General features: G+C 37.3%; 1 protein-coding gene across 1 annotated transcript; it reads right to left on the bottom strand.

Moving 5' to 3' along the window:
* Positions 1–20,529, bottom strand: LOC131349127 (pentraxin fusion protein-like). Its single transcript, XM_058384542.1, has 14 exons — positions 20,493–20,529; positions 20,179–20,223; positions 19,636–19,912; positions 13,667–13,806; positions 13,479–13,570; positions 13,244–13,310; positions 7,035–7,063; positions 6,811–6,850; positions 6,545–6,589; positions 5,509–5,788; positions 4,655–4,794; positions 4,467–4,558; positions 4,221–4,305; positions 1–931 (listed from the first exon to the last, which is right to left on the bottom strand). Exons 1-13 carry the CDS (start codon positions 20,527–20,529, stop codon positions 4,228–4,230), a joined length of 1,362 nt encoding a protein of 453 aa, XP_058240525.1. The 3' UTR covers positions 1–931; positions 4,221–4,227.
* Between the last annotated feature and the right edge of the window lie 697 nt (positions 20,530–21,226).

Raw genomic sequence — 21,226 nt, 5'->3', positions numbered from 1 at the left:
GTATTTTCCCGTAAAATATACAGATTTTTTTTTTTAGTGTTTGGATTTTTACAGTGGAGTGATAGGAAATCCTCAGAGACTACTAGAATAGAGATTTAAGGAATCCATGATTAATCAGAGGCTGAAGTGTTTCAGTGAAATTCTGGACATTGTCCTCGTAATGAGAATTCTTTATTGGGTCTTAGTTACAGATTACTGAATATCTTGCATGCTAAATAAGATTTTCTTGATAACAATTTCAAATGTTTGTTTAGGGGAATGGAATGCTCTGAGCAAGGATATGTTAAGGTATAAAAAGATGGAAAATGTAAACATTTAATATTGCATTTTGTGTCATGGCAATATTAGAAGCTTATTAGAATGGCTTTATTAATAATAATAAAAATCGCGATCATTATAAAGAAACATTCATTATCATTAGCACTATTCAGAATTTCACAGTAATTTATTAATCCTATTGTGTAAAATGTTTTCTTGGTACTATTGCAATGGCAACTGTAAAGGGTACAGGTGAATGGGAAGCTTTTATAACCTGAATGTTTTGTTTTCCATTGTGTTGCAGAGAAATTCTCACCAGAATATTACTGCATACATCTGCACAATTATAATTAGTAAGAGATATCTAACTAGCATAATATCTACCTATTATGTTAAGTTCAAACCTAGGCTTCACAATGCTAAACCCATCAATAAATCTTATATACAGTACGTAGTAGTATATTACATTACTGTAGTACATGGTAATATGAATTATATCATACATACATTTCCAAAAAAAACTGTACTACTTCTAACCAGTAATTATACATTATCAGCTAGCTAACTGTCCCATATGCTACACCCAAACCTCACACATTTGTTCCTTATAGTTATTTTCCTTTGACTGCTTCTTCTTCTTCTTTCTTCTGTACTTAGGATGATTTTATGATACCTATAATTCAAAATGACAAAAGTCACCTCAGTCATATCATGTAGGTAAAATAAATAAACCAACAAGTAAATAAATAAGTAACAGTCAAACTGATGTTCTGCAAAATTCTGTATTATATTTAATACAAATCATACCACAATGCCGCTGCATCAATGAATCTCATAGGTCAGAAGTTCAGAAGGCTGATATTCATATCCCAGGTTCATCTTAATAGGCTCATTCTAACATATCCTTTTTATAATAAGCAAATCCTTCACAGGGATTTATATAACAAACACTCCACATAAACAAATTCTAAATCTAATTATACAAATAAATTGAGAAGAAAAGAGTCTAATACTTTGTATTTGAACTTATTTCAGAAAAAAAATAATTCATTGGTGATATGGTGGGGCTTTCTGGTAAACTACCTTGTCAAGTTGTTGTGGCATAAGAGGAAATCAGTTTGGGACATGCTATAATGGGAAAATAATCAATCAGAATAACTGGGTGGTAACAATAATTTCACTTTACATTAGTGCCCTTCACACCAGTCAATCACTGATTGTTTTCTTATAGCAGCATGCTCTGGTTGTGCCTTTTTAATTACTTAAGCCATTACTTAAAAAATGTCACAAACAATTGCTCAGATCTGGAAAAACTTAAATCACTTCTAGCCTTCTTTTGGTCTGGTTAACAATAGTAGACTTGCAGAACATTTTCTTACATTTTTTAAAATCTGTTTAGCAATATTAATCTGTTTTTTGTTTCTGAGATTTTTTTTTTTTTTTTTCAAATTGTATAACAAAATAAAACAATTATTTGACTAACGGGGAAAAAATGAAAAGAAAAATGTCAGCAACTGCTTCACAGTAATGATATTGTTGTATTTTAGGTAAATTGACCAGCCTGTGAGTGTTTTCCCACGTGTCCTCAGCTACAGCTTGGCTTGCAGCTTCAGCACTGCTGTTTTGCTTTTACCGTGTTTTGCTTGTTTTGTTGCTCTGTTTTGCTTTTACTGTTCTTTTGCTTTTGTTTTATTGCTGTTTTGCTTTTGTTTTGCTCTATTTTGTTTTCTTGTTATTATTGTTTTGCTTCTGTGTTGGCTTTGGTGCTAATGCTTCAACGCTAGCATTTGCTGGTGCTTTGGCTTTATTTGCTTTTCCTTTACGTTTAAGGGTTTTGTTACTCTGTCTTGTGCTAATTTCTTTTTTTTTTTCTTTTTCTTTTTAGGAGCTGGGGACCGGGAGAAGGCAGGCTAGCTGCGTGTGTGAAGTGGTGTGCCTCTGTTCACGAAGTGTGGTGTGGAGTGGTACATTTTACCGGTGTGTGAGTGATTTGGTGCACGTTTGAGTACTTAATTTTACGGGCATTATTGTAGCCCTGTACCTAGCCTGCCTCTCTATTGGTAAGCCCCCAGCTCCACTTCCTTTTTGTTTTCTCTTTTCTGGCCATTTTAAATGGTGATTTTAACTGTTACATTGATAACATTTTTGTTTAGTGATCATTGTATTGGATATTTGTCTTCGTGTAATAAAGACTTATATAGTTTTGTTATAAAATATCCACACCTCTTTGTCCTTGTTGAGAGAATTCGAACCTGTTCTTTTTACAATAGTCTTTTACCTACCCAGCAGGCACGTTGATATCAATTTGATGTCAAATATTAGTCAAGACTTGATCAAGATGCTGTATAACATTATTTTAAATTCAGTTTGGAAGGCAATTTCTTCCAGCGGTAATTGGTTTAAAATAGGAAGTCAATCCTACTCTGAAATTGGTTTATTATATATGTAGGCCAAAATGTTTGACGTTCAATTGACATCAAATCAATGTCATGTTTTAGACGTGAAATTGATATCATATTGACATCACACTGACATCAATAATTCAGCTGTTTAGCACTTTTTCTTATAAGGCCTCATCATTTGGCAAAATGATGATTAAAAATATTTCGGACTGGTTATTATTTTTTATTTTTAATGATACCATAATGCTGTGTAATTACAATACTGAAATTACTATATTTTTTTGTAATAATGTATTGCCAGTTAATTAATTTACAGTAGGCCTAATTTTTCACAGTGAAAATACCTTGACATTTCTTGTCTGAATAACAATAACAGGCATCCCTCCAAATTTGAAATTAATCTAATATTTATTTATTTTTATTATTCCCTGAAATTATTCCTTTTCGCATTGACAAATGCTTTCTCTGCTGTTCACCGCCACACGTGCAGATGGCACTTTGTAATGAGGGAGGGGTGACCAGATCCAATTGAAGTCTCCAGAATCAATCCTAATGAACCCTTCCCTTTCACATTAACATGAACTTTTACCAGGCTCACTGACTCACACTGTGTCTTTTTATCATGTAGATAAATGTGTTGACAACTCATAAAAATGTAGAATATAAATTATTTTGGGCAACTTTTAACACTTAGAAGAAAACGTTTTAATGAAATATGACTCAAGGACGTTTGGTACTTTTTGTCTATGCTATTTTCCCACGTTTTTATATCCTGTGTTAGTTTAGCTTGCTGTGGCTTATGTGAACAGAAGAATTCTCGTTGTTAAGCTGGTTTTGTAATGTCAAAAGAGTAATGTTAATTTTGGGGTCATTTTAATTTCGGTTTTTAAGGTTCAGTCTAACGGGCAGCACGGTGGCTTAGTGGTTAGTACTGTTGCCTCACAGCAAGATGGTCCTGTGTTCGCATCCTGGGTTCGACATGTATAGGTTGGTTGGTAATTCTAAATTGGAATACTCACACAGAAGTAAGTCTGTGGTTGTCTGTCTATATGTGTGACCCTGTGATGGACTGGCAGGGTGGGATAGGCTCCCTGTGACCCTAATTAGGAATAAATCTGGTATAGACAATGGATCTGTTCAGACTAAGAAAGTGTCCAAAAGGGCCAAACACCTCATAAATAAAATATTTCTTACTTTAATTACTTTTGTGTCATTATTTTGGTGTTCAAAATAAGACCTCAATATGTGGATGTCAAGTTGATGTCAAGTTTTTGACGTCAATTTGATTTGCATTTTTGACTTGTTTTTTGACATAATTTTTTGGCGTCGAAACGACATCAAATTGCCCACTGGGTATATTAACATATTTAGTGTCAACATTGTACAAAGTGTGGCTGCCACAAATCAATAAATTCTAATGCTGTAACTCATGAGTGCTTACATGAATTCACACTGAACTTGATAGGCATGTACAGGATTCTGAGATCATGTCCAAAGTCATACAATGGAGGTGGGTAGTGGGAATAGGAGAAACAGAAATACTCTTCTAAGCTTTCTTACCCGTTTTCTAGGTTTTAGTTTCCAGTTTTGGTTCCTTTGTCCAACGAATCTTAAATACTGGTGACTGAGCATTGGCAGATTTGATCTATGAAAAAAAAACTGTTATGTAATAAGCTGTTTACAGTATAAAATAATAGAGGGACTACAAGCAGAGGGACTACAGTCATTAATGGTCAATGAGTGTAGCTACAAGAAATGTGTACCTAATAAACTGACAATTCAGTGTACATTTTCACAAACACACACCTTTTGAAGAGCTTTGTCCCTCATGGTAGGGTTGCTGAGATCCTCACTGCTGTTAAGCTTTAATTTCAGAAATGCCCTCTTATAAACAGCAACTTCAAAAAAGTCAACAAAGTTGATGTTTACCAACTGTTTTGAAACTTTTGACTTTACATTTATATGAAATTATAGATTGAATATAAAAGTGGAACCTGTAGCTCCATAGACCTCCACTTCACAGAGTGTGAGAACCCGGACTACACCTGGAATGAACACGTTCACATAACGACCCTGCGTATTGCAGGTGTAGTTCGCAGAGTCACCAGCGGAGATACTAGTGATGATGGCACATCTAGAGAGAGAGAGAGAGAGAGAGAGAATCAATAGAGGAGTAAAACCTGTCACCACCCTGAAGCAGTTCTACTCTATTCTGGCTTTAATCTGTTCAGTCCCTGTGTAAGGTTTAATTATAGGAATGAGAACATATTAGAATGAGTAAATTCATATAAGCCTGAACTACTGTCAGAGCTGCTCTCTTAGAAAATTAAACAGCTGACCATTCAGACTTGAGAAAACATTTCATGATGACTTATATGTCAGAATTAAACAATTTCCATAATTTAAGATGTTGTTGTCAATCAGATAAAGAACTGCAGTCATAAAGTTTTATGAACATGTTCTGTAATAAGTTTGGTTATAAATGTTGCCAAGTCATAGTTCAATAAAAGTGTATAATACTTTACAATCAGCAATGCTAAACGTATTAGTTATTTTATTTATATTAAGTTTATATATAAAAACAATAACTGATGCCTTTTGAAATATGTTGTAATATATAATTCAGACTAGGTATAGGGTTTTATATTTATCTATTAAAAAATAACCATTCTTCACAATTCCACATCACATTATTTAAGTCTTAATAAACTTTGAAATATATACAAAAAATGGTAAAAACTTACAAAGCCTTATAGACAGCAAGCTTTATAACAAGAATTAATAAAGCTCTTAATAAATCTTTTATGCTGATATTTTTATTTAAATGTATTTTTTTTTAAATTTTCACCTGGAATTATTGTTGCCGTTGTTGATTAAGGAATTGCCGATGTGGATCTCAGCACCATTTATCCGTTCTGGACAGCAGTCGCCTCTGTTAGTGATGATTACATTGCCAATGGCATACACCGCCAACAAGTCCACTCTCCACCATGGGTCATTCTCAAAATTTGTGTGTGTGCATGAGTGTGAAAGCATGATAGATGCTCTGCTGCCATCAATAGCTAAGGGAGCAGTATAGGAACCGTATGCAGAAGATTGTGTTGCTATTCCTTTTAAGGCCAAATTGACTGGAGAGACAAAGAGAACAGAAAACACACACACCCACACAGATGGGTCCAAATGTCTGAAAATGCTTCATTTTTTATTTTTTAACTTAATTTAATTTTTACATTTAGTTCAAATCCATCAAACTGTCATTTGAAAACTTTTGAATAGAATAATCTAGCCATGAGGAAATACTCACCTTTTGTACCATGCAGTTAACACAGACAATAACACAAATTTGCCTTAGAAGTAGGCACCAAGTGAAGAACAGTGTATTGTATATATATAAATACATATTTATGAGAATACACACACACACACACACACACACACACAGTGGGGTCCAAAAGTCTAACAACACTTCTGAAATAGTGAAAATGCTGAAAATTTTTCTAATCTGTTTGTTTGTTTGTTTTTGCTTTTTTTTATTTCAATTTAATTGAACAATTTTAATTAGAAATGACATGATATACAACTTCAGTAAAAAGGAGAATCTGGATTACTTACATGAATTTCAGATTAATTTTTTTTTTTTTTGTTAATATTATCTGTCACTTTTTGCTTTCATGACATTGTGGACTAAACTTTCCATCCATTGTAGATCAAATCCATCAGACTGTGGTTTTGAAAACATTTCAATAAATCTAGGCATGAGGAAAATCTCAACATTTGTACAATGCAGTTAACATGAGCAATGTCACAGATTTATAGATTTCAAGATTCTCAACGTAGTCTCAGACATTTGCACCCCACTAAATCTGTACATAAAATGGTCTTACCTTGCTGATGGGTCAGAGTCCACTGCAGTGAGAAAATGCTAATCCCTGTGCAAATACATAATTTCTATTATACATTCGATTATGTGTCTGTTAAGGAGGAGACATATTAGGAATGACATTTTAAAAATGTATTAAAATATAAAAAAATGTCTTCAATTTTAAAAGATTAAATATATCTAATACAAATATAATATCAACTAACATTAATACAATATTTGTTTTAAAACTATAATTGAAATCTTTTGATATGTGAAATCAGTGTTTACTTAAAATAAGAAGCAGTGGCCTCTGTGAAGTCTTCATTTTCTATTTAAATGGAAAGAGAAGAACGTTTACAACCAAATTCAATGACGGAATAAAATAGCAAATTGTGGAAGCAACGTAGTACTCAGTAGTACACATTTACTGTATACATCCAATTCTATGAAGTACATCAGATAGCAAATATATACTAAGCCAAATAAAGGGACAGATTTAAAAGATTTCTTACCTTGCTTGATGTAGGCCAGAAAGTCATCTCTTATGTTTTAAACTCTGAGCTATCCACTGGTGTTTTCCTGAGTGATTATTTGATTTATTTAAAAGGCAAATGCACTTTGTTTTACAAATGGAAATAAATTTGCCTCTGACGACAGGCTATAGCAAAGTTTAAAAAGACATGATGCAAAAGGTTGCCATTTAGGTTTTATATATACAGAAATACATTATACAGGTAAAGGTTAACAATTACATTGATATAAGCATCCAGAATTACTTCATTAATTTATTAAAACTGTTGTACAAACATGTTACACTAAAGCAAAATCAAAAATGTCGATAAAATTAATGTGATGAATCACCATGCATTCCTTTTTGTTCATCTGATTTATTGCTGTTTTTCCTTTAAAACCTTAAAACCATCAGGGTTAAAAGCTTTCTACTTTCAACAATGAGACACAGCATCAGTAACAAGACAAAACATTAATAACTTCTCTGAACTGTCAAAAGGTGTAGATGTGTTTTATTATAAGAGGAAATTCTCAAAGAAAACATATAATGCAGTAATTTTTATACTTAAAAATGTTCAAAATGTGTTTAGTTATTGTAAAGCAAGTTTGAGTGCTATATAAATTAAACAATAATAATAATAATAATAATAATAATAATAATAATAATAATAATAATAATAATAATAATAATAATAATTATTATTATTATTATTATTATTATTAGTAGTAGTAGTAGTAGTAGTAGTATTGATGTTGTTTTTGTTGTCCTTCTTGTCCTTTTTGTTCTTCTTGTTAGTGTTAATAATAATATTTTAAACTGTTAAAGCATCTGTCATTAAATAGTAACTCGATTATTGTTATAGTTATTTAGAAAGTTAACACTGTGTATTCGGGTCTTGAATCCAGTTTCAGGGGTTTTGACCTTATACAATGAAAATAGTATTTTGCATGAATTATGCATTAGGCAAGTCAAAGCTCCTTGAGTGCCTGAACTTATTTGCTTCTGCGGGATTGTACTGAAATAAGAGCTAAGTTCTTTCATTTGGCTGCAGAGTTAACCATAAAATTATATAGGTACATATAAGTGCTTCGAACAGTATTCACATCAGCCATCAGAATGGTGAAAAATTGTGTCAATAATCTCGGTGATGATGGCATGGTTGTTGTCACCAGAGATTACACGGTGAGAACAGACAGGCCAGACTGGTTTAAGCTGACAGAAAGGTTACAGTAAAGATCATTCTTTACAACTGTAGTGAACAGAAAAGTATTTTGGAACATACAACATGTCAAAGTTAATGTGGACAAGCTAACAACCAAATTAGGTTCCACTTCAGTTTGTCAGCCAAGCACAGGAATCTGAAGCTACAGTGACCATGGACTCTCTGAAACTGTACAAATGTTGTCTGACCTGATGTATCGTGATTTATGTTGTAACGTTTAGATTATCAGAAACTGACATCAACAGCATGGATCCCATCCTATTGCTGCAGGTGGTATAATAATCTGGAAAATATTTTCTTTTAATTATGTGATGTTACCATGTCTATATGGACCAGAATCTCAAATAGATGGTCTCAAAGGAAAGGCTTCTACACGAGTAGCATTAGTATGGTGTTCTTAACAAAGTGACTGGTTAATATATATATATATATATATAGAGAGAGAGAGAGAGAGAGAGAGAGAAAGAGAGAGAGAGAGAGAGAGGCCTATAAAATCTCACACTCCAAGTTCTTAAAGCGATGCAAAATTATGCAAAGACAAAATTTGCGTGTTGGCAGCATATGAGGCATAATGTTCTTAGCTCTTTGGGGACAGCAACAAGTACCCAGTTATCCAATGTCACTGATCTCAAACAGTCATTATGTAAAAGTTGTTTACTTTTGTTTTATCAGCTTAACAGCAGCAACAGTGTGGCTCTGTCCCTGTTTTGTTTAGCTGTTCTCCTCAACACTTATGAAGCACAGCTAATGGAGGATGTTGCTCCAAACGTGATCAAACACACCCTGTACTCCACTGGATCTGATTTCAGGTTACTATCTGGCCAGCATGCAATAGAAATGCAACAGATCTGTATCCTTATCCGGCACCCTGACTCAGGAAAACATGGATTCAGTGTTTGTCCTCCTGCCTACTGGTTCCTTCCTGAAACTTGTCAGGACACCAGTGACAGTGTGAGGTCCAGACCCTTCAGTAACCCTGATAACAAGCAGTGCAGTCAAAACTTTTATTTCTTCCTGGGATGGTATGCATCATGATGGGAAATGAACCACATTCTCCTATCGCACCTCTGTTCTTCAGGTACTTTGGTGGAGTAACCCTTGTCCATTAGGTCTCTGATGAATCTCATGTTAAGTCAGGTCAAGAAGCTTTTGTTGTCATTTCAACCATATGTAGCTGACACAGTAAATAGTGAAATGAAACACTGTTTCTCCAGGACCATGGTGCTACATAAAACAACAGAGGGCTACCTAAGACAGCACAGAGTTACATAAAACAAAAACACAGAGCTAAGGACTAAAGAGTAAGTTGTCCTAGCCACATAAATATTTAATTTTCTTTTAGAAATTCAGTCTCCTTATATTTATGTGTAAGCTAAGCTAGTTTGCCTTTCTTTCACTCTTGAGCCTATTCAGGGTCACATCCAAAGCCTTTTCTGTGGGCTTTGGTGCCCTCTTTTGGCTGTCTGTTAAAACTTCCATTTTTATTTTAAGTAGCCTCATTTCCGAAAGCAAATCTAATTATTTAGATATGCAAAACACTGGTGAAAAGAAAGTTCACATTCACCAGTGACATTTGAATCATTAACCATAAACCTTCAATAATTGCGAGCCAGGACAGAAATTTTCTCACCCTTCCTTTTTGGTCTTGGGTACTTGGAAGATCGCTGCATTCTTATCAATTTGTGGACACACTTGCCCATGGCTTAATTGGAAGCCCAGATACTATACTTCCACCTGTGCAAGAGCAAAGATGCTGCATGTGTCATTGCCAATCATTATTATAAATAGTAATGTCATCCAAATGGCGACAGAGTAGGCAGTGATTGGGCACCAAACAACCCAAAAGGAATAGTCTTCTTTGGGTTCATTGTGAAAAAGGGATACAAGTTGAGTGGTAAATGCTAGGCCATGGCATTCAAGAGGATCTGCCAGTATCTATTTGTCAAATCTACTGTTGAATTAAAGTGATCACCTCACTTCATGCAGTGCCTAAATGGCGCATTGGGTACACTTCAAAGTTAGACACTGCACTTACCTTTCTAGTCACTGTGGGACTCCATGATTACATATCAAATAGAACTGTAAGCTCTCCCAAAACCACTTGTATTTTCTGCTTGACAAAGATTGGGGGCAGCATCTTAATTTGGTGTTCTAATGAAAAGGTAGATGCACAAACTTGGCAAGTTGGCTCTCTCATCATGTATCTGTCATTTGGAATGGTGAGAGGTGGTCTGCACAAGGGTGCAAATTACACCACTGTTTTTAGGTTTTTCTCCAGTAGCAGCTCATCTAGTGACATCAGACAGTGCCACTCCACCCATTCCATCACCCCCTGCTGTAGTCGGATTATGAACTGCCCCAGCACCACTAGGTCAACTATGTCCTTGGAGCTGTGCTCCACTGATAGCAGCCACCTTCAACAGATGTCTCAGAGCTGCTTGAGATGTCTCAAAAGCTGGACAATCTCACTGAGCATCAGCAAATGAAAGTACTGACGGTGCTGTTTGGTGGTGCAACCAACCTGTTGCAAAATAGATCATTTTAGGTCAGAGTACTCTAGCAGTTTTACGACTAGAAGCTGTAAGGCTATAAACTGGCCTTAACCTGGCAGCAGCAACAACAGGTAGACTGACTAAGGTTATGCTAAACAAACCATACAATCTCAAAACAAAAAGTTGGATTACTGACAGTGTTTCATTTTAGATCTAATCAGTCATGACATTCGTGAAAAAAACCTACCCAAGCCAGTATTAGATCATTTGGATTTTTGCAGTGGTGTAGAAAGAATTGCTCAGAGACTACTAGAATGTCCTCTAAGGAATCTATAATTAATCAGAGGCTGAAGTGTTTCAGAGACATTCTAGACATTGTCCTCAGCCTGCAAATTGAGAATTCTTTATTGGGTCTTAGCTACAGATTACTGAATATCTTACATGCTAAATAAGATTTCAATGTTAACAACTTCAAATGTTTGTTTAAGGGAATAGAATGCTCTGAGCAAGGATATGTTATGGTACAAAAAGATGTAAAATAATGTACACATTTAATATTGCATTATGTTATGGCAATATTAGAAGCTTATTATTAAAAACAGCTTTATTATTAATAATAATAATCCTCATTATAAAGAAATGTTAATTATCATTAGATAAATGAGCAGCTCTTACAACTAGAACAATTATAATTAGTAAGAGATATCTAACTAGCATAATCCTACTATAAAATCTACCTATTATGTTAAATTCAAACCTATTATTGAAAATGCTAAACCCTTCAATAAATTCCAAATACAGTACATAGTAGTACATTACATTACTACTTTAGTACATTACTACTGTAGTACAGGGAAATAGGAATTATATCATACATACATTTCCAAAAAAAACTGTACTACTTCTAACCAGTAATTATACATCATCAGCTAGCTAGCTGTTCTATATGCTACACCCAAACCTCACACATTCATTCCTTATTGTTGTTTCTTTTTTTTTCTTTGACTGCTTCATTCTTCTTTCTTCTGTACTTAAGATGATTTTCTGCTACCTATAATTCAAAATGACAAAAGTCACCTCAGTCATATAACTTTGATGCTCTGCAAAATTCAAAGAACTATCAAAAGAGATTATAGTGAATTTAATACAAATCATACCACAGTGCTGTTTGCATTCATGAATCTTATGGGTCAGTAGTTCAGAAGCCTGCTATTCATTTCTTAATAGGCTCATTCTAACCTATCCTTTTTATAATAGCAAATCCTTTATAGAGATTTATATGGCAAACAATCCATATAAACTAATTCTACTTAATTATAAAAAAAAAATAAGTCTAATAATATTTGTGTTGTTATTTAAAAAAAAAAAAGAATTAACTGGTGATATGGTGAGGCTTTCTGATAAACTACCTTGTCTTGTGGATGTTTTACATTATTATATGTTAACAGTTCTAAATTAAAATTCTAAATTTTAATTGTTCTCAAGTTCTTGTGGCATGAGAGGAAATCAGTTCGGGACATGCTATAATTGTTATGTTATGTTATGTTATGTTATGTTATGTTATGTTATGTTATGTTATGTTATGTTATGTTATGTTATGTTATGTTATGTTATGTTATGTTATGTTATGTTATGTTATGTTATGTTAATAATCAATTAAAATAAGTAACTCCACTTCACATTAGTCCCCAGTCAGTCCCTGATTATTTTCTTATAGCAGCATGCCCTGGTTGTACTTTTTAAATTACTGAAAAAATGTTACAAAACCTACTCTAGCCTTAATTGCTCAGATCTGGAAAATTTGTATATCACTTTTAGCCTAAGATTACACCTTCGTTTGGGACAGTTAATAATAATAATAGGACAGCAAAACATTATCTTATTTAAAATAAATTTTTTTCAATTTTAATCTGTTTTTTTTTGTTTGTTTGTTTGTTAGGTTTTTTTTTTTGTTTTGTTTTTTGTTTTGTTTTTTCAAATTGATTCACATAGTTCATATTAGCTTCCTGCAACTCTTTTTAGTTGTAAAGCAATTTTTTGACTAACAGGAAAAATGTCAGCAACTGCTTCACAGTAATTATATTGTAAAGCAAGCAGATGTTGTAAGAACATCCAAACATTGTTTTGGAACATTATTGGATAATTTGCAAAAACCCACTTTTTTAAAAAAAAAAAAAAATCCAAGAATTTTGACCTATATTAACAAATTTAGTGTCACACTAGTCAACACTGTACACAGTATTGCTGCCACATGTCAATCAGTTCTAATGAGGCGTTGCATAATTTACTTAAAATGCAAGGCATGTACAGGATTCTGAGATCATGTTCAAGGTTTAGTCATATAAAGTAGGTGGGGCTAAATCTTTATTAGTAGTAGTAGAAGTAATTGTAGTAGGAGGAGGAGGAGGAGGAGGAGGAGGAGGAGAAGGAGTATACTTAGGAGTAGGAGAAACAGAAATATTCTTCTAAGCTTTCTTACCCTTTTCTAAGTTTTAGTTTCTACTTCTGGTTCCTTTGTCCAACGAATCTTAAATACCGATGACTGGACAATGGCAGATTTGATCTATGAAAAAAAGAATACTGTTATGTACCATGCAATAATTTATTTACAATGTGTAGTGCACAATAATAGAGGAACTACAAGCAGAGGGACTACAGTCAATGAGTGTAGCTACAAGGAATGTGTACCTAATAAACTGACAACTGAGTGTGCATTTTCACAAACACACACCTTTTGAAGAACTTTGTCCATTATGGTAGGGTTGCTGAGATCCTCATTGCTGTTAAACTTTAATTTCAGAAATGCCCTCTTAGTAACAGGGACTACAAAAAAGTCAACAAAGTTGATGTTTAACAAGTGTTTTAAAACTTTTGACTTTAAATTTATATGAAAGTATAGATTGAATATAAAAGTGGAACCTGCAACCCCATAGACTTCCACTTCACAGAGTGAGAGAATCTGGCTAGCACTGGGAAGGAACACGTTCACATAACGACCCCGCATATTACACGTGTAGCTTACAGAGGCACCAGCAGAGATACTAGAGATAACAACACATCTACAGAGAGAGACACAGAGACAACAGAGAAGTAAACTTTTAAGTTAATATTAAATAATAAGTTAATCAGTTAAGTTAATAATGCTTTATAAGGCTGTCACCACCTGAAGTTGATTATTTTAATTTCAAAGCATGCAGAAGATTTTTTTTATTATATTTTATTAAAGTATGTTATATTTTTTTCCGGTTTAATTTTGTGAAAGGTATGGGAAACAAGTTTCTTCTTTCTCAACACACACTCTTTTTTCTGTCCCTGAAGTTAATAAGACAAAATACAAACCTATAACATATATATTGCAGTATTCTACTATATTCTGGCCTTAATCTGTTAAGAGGTATCATTTGACATACAATGTAACATCACACCCAGATCCAGAACACCAGAGGGAGCCCTCGCCCGAGTATTAGCACTCTCAAACTCACTTCCTGGTTTGTTTTAGCATTTAAGCAGCATGCTCCCTTTGTTCATTGTGAAGTATCGTTCCTTCGTGACATACTAAGCCTTGCCATAGTTCTGCTCTCAGATTGTTTCTTGTGTATGATCCTTGCCTTCGTCTTCGACTTCGAGTTTCGGTTTTGTGTTTCGATATTGATTTTCTAGTGTTTGATTTCCAGCTTTTGAACTTGGCTTCGTCTATACGGTTTATGATTCCTGCCTGTGTGAGTTTAAATAAAGATCTGCACATGGATTCGAACACTCCTGTCTCCGACAAGTCGTTACAGGATACTTCACAAACTACGAATCCAGCGGATCTACAAGCAACTTTGTGGCGTCAGGGAGTTCTTATCAGAGCTTACCAAGCGAAGGTGGATTCTCTGAAAGCGGCTAATCTACAGCTACAGCAACAAGCTCAGAGCTCGGCAGCCGCCCCAGCACCCACGCCACCATCAAGTAGTGAGTTTCCCGGTTTTGCTCTTCCCGAAAAGTTTGATGGGTCCGCCGACCATTGCAGAGGTTTTCTACGTCAGTGTGAACTTCTTTGCACAACAACCAGAGGTCTATGACAACGAAACTACCAGGTGCGCGTTCATGTTATCCTTGCTAACTGGTAAAGCACTAGACTGGGCCTCAGCAGTTTGGGACTCGGATCCCCAAGTAAGGAGCTCTGTTAACTACTTCACTGAACTTATTCGGGAGGTGTTTGAATACCCAGCGGGAGGGAAAGACATTTCTGTGCAGCTGCTCGAACTACGCCAGGGTTCTGAGTCGGCGGCTGAGTACGCCATCAAATTTCGTACGTTGGCGGCTCAGTCAGGCTGGAATGCACCAGCACTCATGGCAGTGTTCTGCAAGGGTCTCAATCCATCCCTGAAGGCTGAGGTGGTGTGTCGAGACACAAACATCACTCTTTCTCAGTACATCTCCACGGCTGTCAGACTGGATAATCTGTGCCGCCAATACAATGCTCATGCGTCCGCCACATGTTCACTACCTCACCCCATATCAGAGGGTTGCTACTCGGAATCCATGCAGCTGGGAAGAGCTCGTGTTTCTGAGGAGGAGCGTCAGCGTCGCACTCAACAGCAGCTGTGTTTCTACTGCGGGAAGCCAGGCCATCGAGTTTATCACTGCCCAGAGAAACCTACCACATCTCAAGTGGGAAAAGCTAACACGGTGTCTAAGCTTACCCTCCCTGCCTTTCTACTCAGCGGTAATGAACGTTTTCATGTCACAGCGTTGATTGACTTGGGCTCGGCAGTCAACCTGATAGACCGTGACCTGGTGCTCAAACTCAAGCTGCCTACTATCCCTTGTACCCCACCTCTGAGAGTGACTGCTATCAACGATCAGCCCATAGGAGAAGGGCTTCTCACTCATCAGACACCCGTAATGGACTTGCAAATTGGATTATTTCACCACGAGAGACTATAATTTTTTATTTTTTCCTCCCCCTCCAATCCCATCGTCCTGGGCCTCCCGTGGCTACGGCTTCACGATCCGCACATTTCATGGAAGGAGGGAGAACTCAAGAACTGGTCCAGAACCTGTCTGGCAAACTGCTTCGCTGATCCCACGCCACGCCCATGCCTCTCTACTTCTGTCAAAAGCCCTGAGTCCTCGTCCCCAGTCACACTCCCCAATGAATACCGTGACCTCTGGGATGTTTTCAGTAAAGAAAAAGCAACCAAATTACCACCACACCGGTCCTGGGATTGTGCTATTGACCTCCTCCCGAATGCCATGCCTCCCAAAAATCGTGTTTATCCTCTCTCTCTTCCAGAAAAAGGAGCTATGGAGGAGTATATCGAAGAAGCCCTTGCTGCAGGGTATATCCGACCATCTACATCTCCGGCTGCGGCAGGGTTCTTCTTCGTGGAAAAGAAGGATGGAGGCCTACGACCCTGCATTGATTATAGAGGTTTGAATGCCATAACCATTCCTTATCCCTATCCTCTTCCACTAGTCCCCGCAGCGCTTGAACAGTTACAGGGGGCTAAAATATTCACCAAGCTGGATCTCCGCAGCGCTTATAACCTCATCAGGATAAGAGAGGGTGACGAATGGAAAACTGCATTCCATACAACACAAGGACATTATGAATATCTAGTCATGCCTTATGGACTTACTAACGCCCCTGCTGTCTTCCAGTCTCTCATCAACGAGGTATTTAGAGACATGCTCAACAAACACATCATAGCATACATAGATGATATACTGATTTACTCCCCCAACCATGAGGAACACGTTAAGCATGTGTGGGCAGTCCTCAAGCGACTTGCTGAGCATCACCTCTATGTCAAGCTCGAAAAGTGTGAATTCCACCGCCCCTCCATGTCCTTCCTAGGCTACGTGCTCTCACCTGAGGGGGTAGAGATGGACCAATCCAAGGTGTCTACAGTCACAGCCTGGCCCGAACCCACTACGATCAAAGAACTTCAATGCTTTCTGGGCTTCGCCAACTTTTACCGTCGCTTCATCCATCACTACAGCACCATAGCTGGACCACTTGCCTCACTACTCAGAGGCAAGCCCAAAAAATTGTCATGGACTGACCAAGCCCGGGCAGCTTTTGAGAAGCTAAAGCGAAGTTTCATCTCTGCACCTATATTACGTCATCCTGACCCCAGTCTGCCCTTTGTAGTAGAGGTCGATGCTTCCAACAGCGGAATTGGGGCAGTACTTTCACAATGCCAACCGGATTCTGGGAAGTTGCATCCCTGTGCTTTCTTTTCGCGCAAGCTCACGGCAGCCGAGATGAATTATGATGTGGGAAATCGGGAGCTTCTATCCATGAAGGCTGCTCTTGAGGAATGGAGACATTGGCTTGAAGGCTCCCAACACCCTTTCCTAGTCCTAACAGACCACAGAAATCTGGAATACCTACGTGAGGCCAAACGAATGAATCCTCGCCAAGCCAGGTGGGCCCTCTTCTTCACCAGGTTCAAATTCTCAGTCACCTATCGACCAGGTTCCAAGAATGGGAAAGCAGATGCCCTGTCCAGAATCCACGAAACTCTCAAGCCACCCACTCTCCCTGAACCCATTCTCTCTCGGTCTGTTCTCATAGCCCCAATACAGTGGAGCACTGTGGAGGAGATTGAGCAGGCCCACACCACAGAACCCCCTCCGCCAACCTGTCCACCTTCCAAGTTATATATACCTACCTCCATGCGTCAACGAGTTATGCAGTGGACCCACGAAAGCCCAAGCTCGGGTCACCCCGGCATTCAGCGTACCACCCAACTCCTACGTCATAGATTTTGGTGGCCATCACTTAAAGCCGACGTGGAAAAATGTCAAATCCTGTCCCATGTGTGCCCAATCTCGTACGAGCAATCTACTTCCAGCCGGATTATTAGAACCGCTGCCTACTCCACGACGACCATGGTATCACATTTCCACAGACTTTCTCACAGATCTACCCGAGTCTCAGGGGTTCACCACTGTAATGGTGGTTATTGATCGGTTCTCCAAGGCCTGTAAGCTTATTCCCATGAAGGGGTTACCGACAGCCATGGAAACCGCCCAAGCCTTGTTCCACAACGTGTTCCGTAATTATGGCCTTCCAGAAGACGTCGTCTCAGATAGGGGCCCACAGTTCACGTCACGGGTTTGGAAGGAACTCTGTAAACAGTTGGGGATCAACGTCAGTCTAAGTTCTGGATACCATCCCCAATCTAAAGGCCAAGCTGAACACCTGAACCAAGAGTTGGGAAGATTCCTGAGGGCATACTGCAGTACAGAAACAGCATCGCTGGAGTGAGTTCCTTCCCTGGGCAGAGTATGCACAGAATTCTCTAACCCACTCTTCCACAGGCCTCACCCCATTCCAGTGTGTCCTCGGCTACCAACCACCATTGTTTCCATGGTCAGGAGAACCCTTGGACGTCCCTGCAGTAGATGATTGGTCCAGGCGGAGTCAGGAGGTTTGGGAGCGATCCCATGTACACCTTCAATGGGCAGTCCGCAGGCAGGAGATCCAAGCAAACCGCCATCGACGCCCCCACCCTGCCTACCGGGTGGGCCAAAAGGTCTGGCTCTCCACGCGGAATCTAAAATTGCGTCTCCCTTGCCGTAAGCTCAGCCCAAAGTTTATCAGACCATTCCAGATTGTTTGCCAGGTTAACCCAGTCTCTTATCGTCTAGAATTACCCAGGGCATATCGTATTTCCCCTACCTTCCATGTGTCTCTTCTTAAGCCCTTTCACGAACCACAGACAACCAACCCCGCCTCCAGTGAACCACCTCCACCCCTAGATGTTGACGGTTCCCTCGCTTATCGGGTACATGCCATCCTTAACTCCCGTCGTCTAGGAGGCCATCTTCAATACTTAGTGGACTGGGAGGGGTATGGCCCAGAGGAACGCTGCTGGGTAAACGCTGCAGATATTCTGGACCCGTCACTCACGGAGGAGTTTCACCGTGCCTTCCCCAACCGACCCGCACCTCGGCCTCGGGGACGTCCACGTCGTCGAACACCTGGAGGTGTTCCTAGAGAGGGGGGGGGGTTCTGTAACATCACACCCAGATCCAGAACACCAGAGGGAGCCCTCGCCCGAGTATTAGCACTCTCGTACTCACTTCCTGGTTTGTTTTAGCATTTAAGCAGCATGCTCCCTTTGTTCATTGTGAAGTATCGTTCCTTCGTGACATACTAAGCCTTGCCATAGTTCTGCTCTCAGATTGTTTCTTGTGTATGATCCTTGCCTTCGTCTTCGACTTCGAGTTTCAGTTTTGTGTTTCGATATTGATTTTCTAGTGTTTGATTTCCGGCTTTTGAACTTGGCTTCGTCTATACGGTTTATGATTCCTGCCTGTGTGAGTTTAAATAAAGATCTGCACATGGATTCGGACACTCCTGTCTCCGACAAGTCGTTACATACAATCCCTGTGTCAGGTTTATTAGGAATGTTTAATAGGTTTTATAGCAATGAGAACATTCCTGACGAAATTCATATAAGCCTGAACTACTGTCAGAGCTACTAAAGTACCATTCAGATTTGCGAATACAGTTAATTTCATGATGACTTATATGCCAGAATTACACAATTTCCATAATTTAAGATGTCAATCAGATAAAGAACTGCAGTCAAGTTTTATGAACATGTTTTGTAAGATTGGATATAAATGTTGCCATAATTCAATAAAAATGTACTGTACTTTAGTACCTGCAATGCTAAACTTATTCAGTCACTTTATTTATATAAAGTGTATTTAAATAAACAATATGATTTATTTTTTTTCTTTAATTGATGCCTTTTAAAATATTTTGTACTGTAATATCTAACCTACAAACTTGCAAAGACCTTTAGGCAATATGCTTTATAACAAGCATTAATAAAGCTTTATACTGATATTTAATATTTATAAAAGTAAACATTTTTCACCTGGGGTTATTGTTGCCATTGTTGATTAAGGAATTGCCAATGTGGATCTCAGCACCATTTATCCGTTCTGAACAGCAGTCGCCTCTGTTAGTGACGATTACATTGCAAATGTCATACACTGCCAACAAATCCACTCTCCACCATGGGTTATTCTCCCAAAATGTGTGTGTACATGAGTACAAAACCATGTTAGATTCTCTGCTGCCATCAATAGCTACAGAAGCCAAGTGACCATCGGTGGAAGATTGTATTGCTATTCCTCTTAAGGCCACATTGACTGGAGAGAAAACAAGTACACACACATACACAGTGGAGCTCAAATGTCTGAAAACACAAGTGAAAATGCTTCTATTTTGCAATCTTTTTCATTTTAATTTAATTTTTAATTTTAGACTTAGGGTTAGGAATGTGAAAAAAAAAATCAGTAGACTAATTTAGGCATGATAAAAAATCTCACCTTTTGTACAATGCAGTAAACATGCCAAATCACAAATTTGCTTTAAAGAAGGGACCAATGTGAATATTAAATATAGTAATTTTTACCTTGCTGATGGGTCAGTATCCACTGCCTTGAAAAAATGTATATCCCTGTGCAAAAGAAGCTATTATACATTTGATTTTATTTCGGCTTAGGAGGAGAGGTGATAGGAAAGACATCTGATAGGTATTTTTTAAAAATGTATTAGAATATAAAAAATATTTTACATTTTTCTGAATATTTACAGCAGATTTGAAGTCAATATTAGTTTATTGCAATCAACACTAACACAATACTTGTTTTAAATATATCCTCTATACTTTTAATACTTATGATCTATACTATACTAATCTTTTTGGAGCTTGAAATTACTTTTTACCTAAAAAAAGAAGCAGAGGCCTCAGTGAATTCTCCATTTTCTGTTCAAATGGAAAAACTTCAGATTTCCAAATGCATTTAAGGAAAGAACATGGAATAGCCAATTGAAGAAGCAATATAGCAGTCACCATTTAAGAATCAGACTTTTACTGTGCACATTTAGTACAAATAAAGTAAGTAAGTCAAATAAAGTCAAAGTGTAAAGAGATTTCTTACCTTGCTTGACTTATATAAGAAAGTTATCGCTTTGTCGTTGTTAAACTGTGACCTGTCCACTGGTGTTTTTTGTGAAAAGATTATGTAGGCAAATACACTTTGTTTCACAAATGCAAATAGTTTTGGACTCAGGTGACCGTCTATAACAAAGTTTTAAAACATATGATGCAAGACGTTTCAGTATACAGAAATGTTTTGTCTAGTGCCAGTCCACTCATAAATTCATAAAAAACTGTTGTTCAAATGTATTACACTAAAGCAAAAGCAAAAATGTCACTAAAATTGATGTGATAATTCACCGAGCATTCCTTTTTGTAAGATGTTACAATTTTCAGGTTTTGAAGGTCTTCATTTGAGACACAGTAAGAGGACAAAACATTCATAACATCTCCATTCGAACTGTCAAAATTTGTGGATGTGTTTTATTTTATTTTAAGAGGAAAATTCTTAATGAATATATTGTGGTAATTTTTAGATTAAAAATATTATTATTGTTATTGTGAAAAAACACTTTGTTGA

Source organism: Hemibagrus wyckioides, linkage group LG29 (genome assembly GCF_019097595.1).
Source record: "Hemibagrus wyckioides isolate EC202008001 linkage group LG29, SWU_Hwy_1.0, whole genome shotgun sequence".
Lineage (NCBI taxonomy): Eukaryota > Metazoa > Chordata > Actinopteri > Siluriformes > Bagridae > Hemibagrus > Hemibagrus wyckioides.
This window is presented reverse-complemented; position numbering and strand designations above follow the sequence as displayed.

What these genes read in the sequence shown, in the direction of transcription:
- LOC131349127 (XM_058384542.1), bottom strand. Translation starts at nt 20,529, where the DNA reads ATGGAGAATTCACTGAGGCCTCTGCTTCTTTTTTTAG. An exon ending in GCCTCTGCTTCTTTTTTTAG is followed by an intron (nt 20,224 to 20,492) that starts GTAAAAAGTAAT and finishes TCTTTTGCACAG; the next exon opens with GGATATACATTTTTTCAAGG. An exon ending in GGAAGTCTATGGGGTTGCAG is followed by an intron (nt 13,571 to 13,666) that starts GTTCCACTTTTA and finishes ACTTTTTTGTAG; the next exon opens with TCCCTGTTACTAAGAGGGCA.